The 11824-nt window shown below is 35.1% G+C and overlaps 1 protein-coding gene and 2 pseudogenes across 1 annotated transcript; 2 read left to right on the forward strand and 1 right to left on the reverse strand.

Annotated features, from left to right (window-relative positions):
* The first annotated feature begins 193 nt into the window (after positions 1-193).
* On the forward strand, positions 194-2856 carry LOC120125626 (annotated as a pseudogene).
* Positions 2857-4500: 1644 nt separating this feature from the next.
* On the forward strand, positions 4501-7548 carry LOC120125658 (annotated as a pseudogene).
* Positions 7549-8919: 1371 nt separating this feature from the next.
* Positions 8920-9966, reverse strand: LOC120125603. The gene has a single exon (XM_039143994.1). It carries the CDS (start codon positions 9964-9966, stop codon positions 8920-8922), a length of 1047 nt encoding a protein of 348 aa, XP_038999925.1.
* Positions 9967-11824: the final 1858 nt, after the last annotated feature.

The raw sequence follows: 11824 nt of genomic DNA on the forward strand, positions 1-11824 counted from the left end.
TGTTGGCGATTAGACTTTATAATTTGATTATGATTATTATTCCAATAATAAAGATACTACATTTAAATTTAAATTTAAATTTTAAAAATTTAATATATTTTAGCGATATATTTTCGTTTTTCTTAAATAATAATAATAAACAATTCTGCACTGATATTACAGTAAGATCCATATTCCATAGTTGCAAAACGAAGAGACCTCTAAAGAGCTGATGACAGATACTATAGTTAGAGGAAGAGTCCTTTTCAAATTAGCTTTCCCTATTTATTCAAACTCTTTCCTTCCAAAAATCCGGGTACCGACACACTTCCCGTTTATAAAACCCGAATATACCTTCCTCTGTTTCTCAAAATCCCACCTCTTCAAGCCCTTCTTATACTATTTTTCAACCAGCAAAAGGAAATTCAATTTCTTTCTCCATGGAGATTTTCTTGAGTTCTTGTTCACTATTTCTTTTTCTTTTTTTATTTCCTTCATTACCGCTAAGTTTCTTTATTTTTCGTCTGCCATCGATCAACATCTCGAATTTTGTCGAGATCGTACGTGGAAGTTACTGCTGAATCAGAACTGTTTTTGAATATGAGAACGGAATTGGGTTTGATTCAGAAGCTGTAAAAGTTAATGCTTTTGGTGAATCTGTGGAAGAAATTGATGCCCGGGAAGAGTATTTTAATGGTAGTGAAGGATCAAGAGAAGTAAAAGAAGGAACTACCGAAGGAGAAGAGAATTTTGTTAGTGACACCACTGAGATTGGATTAGCTAAAGAGGATGAAGAAGAGATTGAGGTTTGGGATTGTGAAAAGGAGGATGGCAGAGATTGCTTAATGGAGGGGTTATCTGATGATGATTGGGAGGGTATTGAAAGAAATGAATTGGAGAAAGATTTTGGTAAAGCAGTGTGTTTTTTGGAGTGTAAAAGTAATGCTGATAAAGATTTCAAACTTGGCAATGATTTGAAAATGCAGTTGTATGGACTTCACAAGATTGCCACCGAAGGGCCTTGCTATGAGCCTCAACCGATGGCATTGGAGTTCTCTGCTCGTGCAAAGTGGTAAAATTCCCCTCTGAATTTTGTGTTATAAAATTTTTTATTTTCTCTTGAATTTGGAAATGAAAACCTTGATTTTTAGTATTGAATTTCTGGTGTTGCCTCATTTGAGATCTGATGTTTCTAATCTGTGTGTGATCCACATGGTAATGTGTTTCTTTATCTGATTAAGAACTTCATGGATAGAAATTTGATGACGAATAAGGAATAGAATTGACTTGATGAAGAGTGAAAGCAAACAATAAAAGCATACGAGCAAGTAGAGAAAAAACATATTTATAAAGGAGAAAATAATCCCTGAAAAGAATGGGTTGAAACTGATTAAATGATTCCCAATTGCTTTGCTGCTTCAATGTAGATCCTTTCCTTTTCTTGCCTTTGATAGTGATCAAAACTGATATTTTTCATTCCAGGAACGCTTGGAAAAGACTTGGGAACATGAATCCAGAAGCAGCCATGGAGCTGTATATCACCCTTGTTTCAAGTAGCATCCCTGGGTTCGTTCAAGATGATATTCATGTAAGCTTGCTTCCACATCCCGTGATTTTGTGATCACTTAAAAGCGAACATGGACATGTTGATTCATGTTCCTTGCTTGTTTTGATGTTGTAGGGGGATGGTAAACAGGATTGTGCAGATGCCAAACCTCTGGGGAGCATCCTCCAGATGTCAAAACAATGACAGATAACCAAGCTATAGATGTGGATTACAGGTAATAGTACTTGAACTTCTAACCTAGGATTGACTCAGTAGTGTACATCCCAAACACATATATCAGCACAGTTGGGACAAAAGAAGAAAATAATCACTGAAAAGAATGGGTTGAATCTGATTCCCAATTGCTTTGCTGCCTTTGATAATTATCAAAATTAATATTTTTCATTCCAGGAATGCCTGGAAAATATTTCAGAACATGAGTCCCGAAGCAGTCAAAAAGCTGTATATCACCCTTGTTTCAAGTGACCTCCTTGGGTTCCTACAAGATGATATTTGTGTAAGCTTTCTTCCACATCCTGTGGTTTTCTGATCACTTAAAGCAAACACAGACTTGTTGATTCATGTTCCTTGCTTGTTTTGATGTTTTAGGAGGATGGTAAACAGGATTGCGCTGATTCCAAAACCTCTACGGAGCAGCCTTCAGATATCAAAACAATGGCAGATAACCAAGTTATAGATGTAGATTACAGGTAATAGTACTTGTAATTCTTTTCTAGGATTGAGTCGGTACAAGAATCCGTAGTCTCCATTTATCCCATACGCATATCAGCACAGTTGAGGCAAACTGTTGCCCCAGCTTCAATGAACTGAGGCCTGTTTGAATCCAATTGGTCCCTTAAATTCTCTTTTGCTGCTTGGATTATTTTCAGTTGTGATAACTGCAACAGGACTTCTAACAAGTTAACGGCACACATTCAAAGCTCTGACAGGATAAAGTTTTCTGCCTACACTCCATGAATAAGGTATTGCCGTTGCATATTGCTGTTTTGATTGTTCATAGTTTCAATTTCCTTGTAGTCTAGCTGCTTTAAGGTATAGAGGAATTTCAGTGAATGTTTCTTCATATCAGTATCAGTATATCTTAATCTCGTATTCCTGGTACACAATGAAACAAGTTAGGGTGATTTGTTAAGTCGACTCATCCCTTGTCGTCAAAGGGTAGAACTGAAAGGTGGAATGTAATGTTATCTATGGAACATTGAAGAACTCTTCTCCAGATCTTCTATAATCTTCTCTCTTTGATCTCAACTGTTATATCACAAAAAACACAAATCTAAAAATCATTTTGTAAATATGAAGCTTTGATAATAGTGATTCTTCGAGATATGCTGACATATTTGATAGTGGTATGCTTTAAACTTGCAAAATTTTATAACTTAGGCTATGAAAATGCTTGAGGAAAGCCGACGACTGTCAAATGTACTTCCTGATCATGCAACCATTATAGTGGTTTGATTATGTGATTTGAGCTGCACTTTCTGGTTGCTATCATTCAGGTCCTTTTAACACTGACGGGTGTGCACGAATCACAGGTAAGCAATAGGATTGTTCTTTTTCGGTTGCCGGTTTGTTCTTCATCAACCAGCTTTGATCATCTCAGTCACAGCTACAAGCAACCATGGATAAAGACCTTCTGCTTAGCTATACATACATATATATAATGTTACAGTGTTGATAGTAAACAATAAAGCCATCGCATTTTTATAGCTTTTAGCTTTGTGGTTTTTGTTTGATTTTGGATCATCAACCCCCTTTTCCATTATTCTTGATGGAGTTGTTTTCTTATAATTTTCCCATGTTACTTCTGTTTTTATTTTTCTTGAAATATTCACGTTTAATATCCGCATTAGTTATATATAAACATGAGTGTAAGAATACAACTTTTCAAAGATCTCCAAACCCATTGACTTGTCTTATTGATTAATTAGAGGGAGTGTTGTTCTCTCTTAAGATCTTAAGTTTGAGAAGTTGCGTTTACAAGATATGCGTGCGTTGTCAATAGTTAAGAAAAATTATGAACAAATATTTCTTTATAATTACTTCGGACCTCCCAAATACTTAGATTTTTTTATAAAAAAAAGTACACAAACTCACAGACTTGTAGCTCTGAAATTGATATACACTAAGTCCAAGTAAGTAAAGTATTTTCAAATTATTGAAAAAAATTGTTTGCAAAAATAGAGATATACATAGTATTATTGGGGGGAAAACAGAAACTGAAAATCAAACTTAATTATAGTGTTCAAGTGGTTTATAGTTCACAAGTATTGTTATTATTCTAATTGAATCAATTTTTTTTTGTTATTTTTGCTTCTTATTATATAGAATAAAATGTTTTATATTTTAAATTGTGTAAATAGCTTGAAAATAATGTAATAATAATGATTGATTTACTTGAAATTTTGAAGGTACCTTTGATTTAAGGAAACAGAAGCTAAATTGAAGAAAAAAAAACCCGTATTTGGTTAAAAAATGAAGTTTTTGATAATAATTTTCTGTAAACTAAATTATGTGCCATAAAAATATTTTATAATTTTGAAAAAAATTAAAAAAGTTTTTAACGTAATGATTTGACTCTGATTTAAATCCACATTTAGGCACGTGAATAAGAGGGCTTGATAAGATTAAATTTATGTTTGTTTATTTATTTTTTAAGGTATTTATGTTTGATTTATATTTTTTAAAATTTTAATATTCTATTTATGTTTCTTTATTTTTAAAGGCATTCATCGATTTATTTAACTTTGTGAATACCTTCGTTTAAATATTTTTGAATTAATTATGAACTAATATTCAAAAGTTTAAAATAAAGTTATTTTATTAAAATAAAAAAATTAAGAAAATCAAAATTTAAACTAAATATAAAAAGACCTAGAACCAAATAACATTTATAACTGATAGAACTCAGTCTTTGGTTTAGAAGTTCTTTAATTAGAACGCATCGCATCAGCTGGAACAGTAAAACGGCGCGTGTAACGAATTCCACTTCTTCCTCAGGTTTCAGTTCTCACATCTCAGTTGCCTCAGATGCGTAACTGTTAACTTCCCATCTGCTCCCTAATCCTAATTCCCGATCCGATCTAGGTTTTCCCGTCTGAGATTGAAATGGGGATCGTAATTGAGACCTCCGTTTGGGAACCAAGTTCCTCCGTCTTCATTTTCATTTTCATTTCTTGTTTCCTCTCACTTTCTGTCTTCCCTTTCTATATCTCCAAACACGCTCCTACCAAGTCTCCTCCTTTCTCCGGTCAGCCAACCTCCTCCTCCTCCCCTTCTCTTCGCTTTCAACTTCACTTTCTCTTTCTCTATTCCCTTGCTTCAGGTACATTATATATAAAAAATTTCAAACTTTGTTTTTTAATTGTGTGTTTAATTTAAAGCAAAAAAGTAAACGATAGTTGGATTGATTTCTACGTCTTCGTTTTTCTAGTGTTGGAAGGATTATGGTCGGTGTACGGAGAGTTTGAGCTGGTTTACCATGGTATAAGCAAGGAAGATACGGTGACGTTTTTGCTTATTGGATTTGGAGTTGCTCTTTTCGTTGGTAGTTTCTTCGGTCTTGTATCTGATTTAATGTGAGTAAAAACAAAACATTTCCATGTTTATTTAATCGCTTTAATACCTTTGTTGAATGATTTGACCGTTTTTTATGGATTAATTAAGGATTGTATAAATTGTGAAAACTTTGATAGTTTTATTTATTTTATATTTATGCAGAGGTCGAAAAAAATGTGTTTGGTGTTTTTTATCTTGCACCTTATTGTTGGGATATGGAAGATGATTGCATCAAGTCCTAGCTTTTGGATAGCAAATGTTTGTTTTTCTTTGGCAACATCAATATTTGCCTTCAGTTTCGAGATATGGGCTGTTGTTGAACATGACAAGGTTGGCTCAAAGATTCGTTTCTTTCGTGCTATGTTTCTTTAGTTACTTAGAAAAAAGAGACAAGTTTGAACATGATGGTATGGAAAATTTTCTTTTCTTCTTTGCAGGCGGGCCATAGGCAGGATAATTTGAATGAAACGTTTTGGTTGATGATTTTTTCGAGTCTGCATCTTTGATTGGAAGTCAGGTGGTTGGTAATTGGTTGGTGGGTGGTAATTTAGAGAAAGGAATTGGATCTCCTTCCATTGCAGCCACCTTACTGGCGATAGTGGGCATCATCTGTATGTCCGGAGATCATGATGGAACTCCAAAGACAATGACATTTAAGGATTACCGGATGTCCTTTTATGCATATATCCTTGGCGGTAAGCATTTTGTAGTTTCATTAATTTTCTTATCTTATTCATGGAAGCAAACTTATAGGGGTAGAACTTTCTAAGAATGACAATTTTAACATCTCTTTGATATCATCCTATTTGTAACTGAGCACTTAAAGTTATAAGTATAGATGTACGTCACATGATCAAATACACGTAATCATTTAAGGTAGACTGGATTTTTTCTTGAAGCTTCCTCTCCTTTAAGTTCCTTTATCTGTCTTCACTAATATGAGTGCTACATTATTGATTATTAGGTTTCAGAAACTCCTACCCTTGAGTCTTAGTTTTCATCTCTTACTATAAAAGAAAAAATTGTTATTCAGAGCTTGTCTTCTGCAGATAGAAGGTTATGGCTACTAGCATGTGCACAAGCTTTCCTTCATTTCTCCATTGCAGTTTTCTGGATTCTTTGGGCACCAACACTGGTGGTAAGATCATATCTGTTGTTCACAACGTGTGATTAGTACTCAGTTTTGTGCTTCTTCCATTAGGTTTCCAAAATTACCATCTTGGAAGCTTGATTTCTTCAAAGTATAATGTTTGAAGGTGATTTTATACGTGAGATAGGCTGATGGTCGAGAAGTGTATCTAGGGTTGATATATCCATGCATGCTGGGGGCAAGGATGTTAGGAAGCACGGTGTTTCCCTGGCTTATTGATGCTTCATTTCGGACCGAGGATTGGTTAATGTATTCATTTGTCACACAGGCTCTTCTTTTGTCAATTATAGCTTATGATTATCAGGTATGTTTGTGCTGCCCCCTCTGTAATTTTTGTAAATTTATAAACTTGTGGGCCCTTAGCGTTTATTCCAGCCATAGCCTCTGAGTTCTGTGGTCTGGATTGCAGGACGTTGGAGTTCTGGTGACACAGTTTTCTTTATTCCATGCCTGCATTGGCCTAATTCTGCCTTCACTTGCAAGATTGAGGACAATGTATGACAAACATTTTTCTTTTATGAAGTTTTAAGAGCAACTTTTTCTCGCTTAGTGCCTTTTATTTGTAGAAATTAGTTTTAGTACTCTGCTTTGATCATGTTTATGTAGGTATGTGCCAAATGAGTTACGTGGAGGAATGATAAGCTTTTCTCTGGCTCCTGCAAATGCAGCGATTTTGTTTCTTCTAATGCAGGTGTGTCCCTGACTTATTTATGCTTCCACACTCATCTGCATGCATTATTTTGGGGGTTTGGAGTGGGGGTGCAGTTGGGAAATGGCAGTACGAAACAAAATACACCTGTGCAGCCTGCTTTCATCTGCTGCTGTATAAATTGGCTAAGAATGACTTTAGGCATTGTGTTTTTCCCCTGATGCCTGTGCTTGCCCTAGCTTAGAGCACTCGAGGGTAGGAAAGCGATCTTGAGCATCTCCTCAATAAATCTTGTGGGAAACTTTGGAGTATGATATATGATACCTTTTTTTTCTTATGAACTTACTCACTAGCTTCTTCATGTTGCAGAGAGGATATTATAGGACCATTGAGAACTCAACAATGATAGCCTTTGCTGCAGTTGGATTATTCATGGCGGCTGGTTGCATGTATGTTTTGAAGCGGTGCGGAAAACAACCTTATCAAAACAAGCGCAAATTACGATTCTTTCATTTCCCATTTTTTGCCTGCGTCAATGGTTTTCCTGGAGTTGGTCATTAATCACTGATTGAAGTGAAGGATTAAACAAGAATTACCATCGACCTTCAAATTACTAGTATGATGGCATTCAACGAATGCAAAAAGGCTGAAAAGGAAGAACTTAATTCCAAGTTGCAAGGATTATAACTAAGTTATTGTGATAACCTCCCCAAGATGTTGACCTGAGAAATACAAGCAAAGAGATGTCAGCTGGTAACAATGGCCCTTGAATACCATTGCAAGTTTTATCCAATAAAATACAAAATATTTTGTTCTGCTCTGCAAGTTCGCTAAGAGGATGCATCAGCTTAAAGGTGAATTAGTGCAGTAATTGGCCTCTGACTGTTAAGACAGCTACTATTTTATATGGGAATTTATATTAATAGAGCTGCAAAAGCCTCGGGCTTGAAAGATTTTGTTTAGAGTAGGGAGAATCTCTCTCTTGCATTGTGTTTATGGCCGACAGATTCTTTTTGTGGAACTGAAAATGCGAAACCTATCTTTCGATTCACTGATTCTGTTATGTAGTTAGTTTGATTGAAAAGGATGCTAAAAAAATCAAAAATAATTGAGAAGATGATTTATGATGGAGATGAACACACAAGTGTGTGATATGCTGTCAAATTGAGAAGTTTTTTCATGAAAAGCAAATGCTGAAGTACTAACCACTCCAAATACTTTATAATCCTAATTATCAGAGGCCCACATCCGAAGAGGTAGAGGTTGGAAGGGAAGTAAAGTATACTGCAAATCATCGAACGAAATGGAGAAACAGAGGAATCGCTAGAAAAGAAAAGATTCCCCAAAGATTTAATCAAACTTTCAAGATCAACTAATGTAATAGATACTTTTCCCCTTGTAATTACGAAATCATCAAAAGAAGACATGGGATTTGGAATTGAAAGAAATAATTATTCTCCAAGTGCGTTGAATTTAAAAAAAAAAATACTTTATATATCACTTCAATCCCTGTTATTAGACATTAATTAACATTCCTCCTATCCAAATTCATTCCTTTTCAACTTTGCATGATTTTCATTTATTTCCTCTTTGTTGTTTTTTTATTTAAATTATAAATTGAATTACTGTGTCGTCGTGTGCTTCAGTGACACAGTGACAGTCACGAATTGCCGTTTTCAGATCTCGTTAAAAGTCGACACTTTAATCATGATCACCACTACCACCGTCACCCTCATCTTCCTCCACCCACAGGCCACAGCAGCTCTGCTACTACTTTTCAATCATTATCTTTGAATTCAGATTTTTAAAAAAAAAACTTCAATAATATATTAAACCTCATGAGACACAGATTTTATAGGTTCGTACAACAGCCTGCACTTTGAACTATCAGCGGAAAAAATATAATCCAAAAGGAAGAAGAAAACTTGAAAAATGATGAAAGAAAAGAAAAAAGAGAAGCATGCGTAAGATTGTTCATGAGCCTTTCTTTCTTTAAGCCTCATCAACAAAGCTTGCATGTCAAAGCTCCTTTAACCATTCATACGTTCGATGACGTGATAAAGCTTGCTTTCCTTCTCGCTTTTCTTTCATTTTCTTCTTTATCTTCTGTTCTTGCTTCAGTAGCTTCGTTTTCTCTTCCATGGCGGCATGCGACATGGCTTTCTCTTTTTCACTGTTCTTCTTCATCATACTTCTGATGACCACTATTTTGTTCAGTGGAAATGTTTCGACTACATTAACCGAACATTTACATCCACCGAACAACCCTTTTCTTAAGAACCCTTGAATAGAATCTAGCTGATTAATGTTACAGCTATTAGTATTACTGCTATTGCAACTGCTGTTTCGGCTGACAGAATTTCGATTGGAATTATTGTTACGGTTTTTCATATAGTCTGGTTCAAGTTCTGGTGCTCGAACCAAGCCCAACCTGAAAAAATCCCACATCGATGACGTCTGGTTTCGGCTGCTGACGTTTACTTGTCGAGCTTTGGACAACCTTATCTGTGGTTTTGGACTTGGATGTGTGTTGAAGTTGTTTCTGGTTTCGTTCGGCTTTGATTTGGGATTGGTAATTGAATTGAAATTCCTTGATGTAACTTTGCTGGAATTACTGCTACTATTCGTTGAGTAATGGCTACTTCCGGTGCTACTGCTTCTGCTACTGCTAGTGACACTTGCGAACCTACCTAACGAACCATAGTCCATGGACTCGGACCTTGGCAAGAACCTACTCGTTTTCTGGCTATCTTGACGATGGCACCTTGTTGAGCCACGGTCTGAACTAACAGAGACACGAAAGGGTAAAATTTGGCCTTTGAAGAACACATCATCAGCTGCACACATTTCTGGTTTTGTGGACAAAAAGTCACCACATGAGCCGAAGATGAAATCTTCTTGGGTTTTAATGGCCTGGGATTCGCCATCTTCTACATTCCTTGGTTGGATTTGATTCTCTTCTTTAACCAAATTGAGTGGCAGATCACACAATGACAATGCTTCTTCTTCTTCCTCCCCAGCTTCCCATTTTTGTTGTTCATCACAGTTAATTGCAGCACTCTCCATGGATTTAGTTCTCTCTGTTTGGTTTTGGCTGGGAAATAACAAAGGGTGCTGAATATGGGGATTTTATATAGGAAGAGAAAAGTTTAATACTGAATTGTTGAGAGGGAAAGGGGGGAGAAATAGGGAGACAAATGGAATATAATGAAGAAAAAGATGCTGCAAAAGGAGCAAAGAAGGAACAGGCAGTGCAGGTGAAGAAATCAGGGTGTTGCTGTATGAGAGTGAAACATAGAGGACTATTCAGGTTGGCCACTATTTATGCACTCTCACTCATCAACACTGTTTTGGAAGACAAAAAGGGATTAGATTTCATGCTCTAGTGGGGCGTAAAACCTCAAGGGCGTAGGCCAATGTTACAAGATCCAATATCCGTATATATTTTATTCTATATTATGGAGTTTCATCTCTTTCCCGCAGGCTGCAGTGAAAAAAATGAGATATTAGGATACCTGGTCGCTATTGACAGCCTCAAACATTCTGTTTGCTTTACTTTTTTCGTTGTGACAAAACCATGTCTAGAAGGGGGAAAACATGTTCAGTTTAGACTTTATTCTTTTAAGTTTTTTCTATCTACAAATATCTCACCATACGTGCGGAAGAAGAATTCAAATGTTAGACCTTCTGATGTTGGTTTATAAAATTATTTGTATAAAGCAAGGAACTTAAATCCATGACAGTGGCGGTGGACTGGAGTTTGAAAATCGAAATTCAAAAGATTCTTTTCTGCATGATCAAGGAATTTCAATTATATTTGCTAATTATGTTTAAATTTCTGGAGCTACGTGGTTGAATTTGGACAGCATTTACTTAAGCTTATGTAAGGATATGAGATTAATGCGTTAGGTACGATGGGTTGTATGCATGGGAGAGTAATGCGCCAAAGCCACGTAACTAGTGCAATGCCCTCTTACTTCCTACCAAAACAGAACGACATTAAGGTCTTAACTGTAAACCACAAAGTAAACGCAACACATGTACCTTCTTTTTTTGTAAATTTATTTTTACCCTACAATAATATCGATTGATAATTACAAAAAACATTAATATAACCCAAGTTTTAACAGAAAATGGCGTTTGCAAAGTGATTCTGCGCCAAGGATATATTTATTTATACTGTGTTTAAAATTAAGTAAATTAAATGAGAATAAAGGGACTAGAACTTAAGATTTCAAGGATATATTTGATATACAATTTAGGTTTTTAAACAGTGATCGATACACACTCACCAAGATAAATTGTAAAAGTTATAAAGATGAAGATAAATTAATGAAAGAACATAAAATGGTACAATAAACAAATATATAAGCTTTCATGCATCCAAAATGATAATATCGTACAAGTGAAACAAAGAACAAAAGATTACCTAGTGTTGCTTTTCTTCCATTGTGTAACATTCCGGGAAAGTTGATCCTACAAGTGAGTTCCATTTCTACACACCCATCTATACCTCTTCATTCTCACATCAATAAAAGTTAATCAAATCCAAAAAAAAAAAAAACACTCTACGAAACCTTAAGCTTCTTTTCACGATGATAGTAGCAAGGGTTTATTGATCATTTTGTAGTTGAGGCAGGCTCAATGGATAAATGTTGCGCCTTAATTTTCAATACATAAATACAATTTTACTCAAAAATGAATCAAACACAAAGGTTGAATGTTATGCCTAAATTATTATTATATTATATCATGCTACTTATCCGTTAAGTCGATAAAAAATAGCAATCAATGATCAAAATAGACGAGGTACCAAATAGATTATCTTAAAAATTTCCAAATTATTGAAAGAAAATTGAAATATTATATAACAACTATTTGGAAAAATTTAAAGAACTGGTGAACTGAAATAAAATGAAACAAT

This window comes from Hibiscus syriacus, unplaced genomic scaffold, assembly GCF_006381635.1.
Source record: "Hibiscus syriacus cultivar Baekdansim isolate YM2019G1 unplaced genomic scaffold, ASM638163v2 tig00110435_pilon, whole genome shotgun sequence".
NCBI lineage: Eukaryota > Viridiplantae > Streptophyta > Magnoliopsida > Malvales > Malvaceae > Hibiscus > Hibiscus syriacus.

What these genes read in the sequence shown, in the direction of transcription:
- LOC120125603 (XM_039143994.1), bottom strand. Translation starts at nt 9,966, where the DNA reads ATGGAGAGTGCTGCAATTAACTGTGATGAACAACAAAAATGGGAAGCT.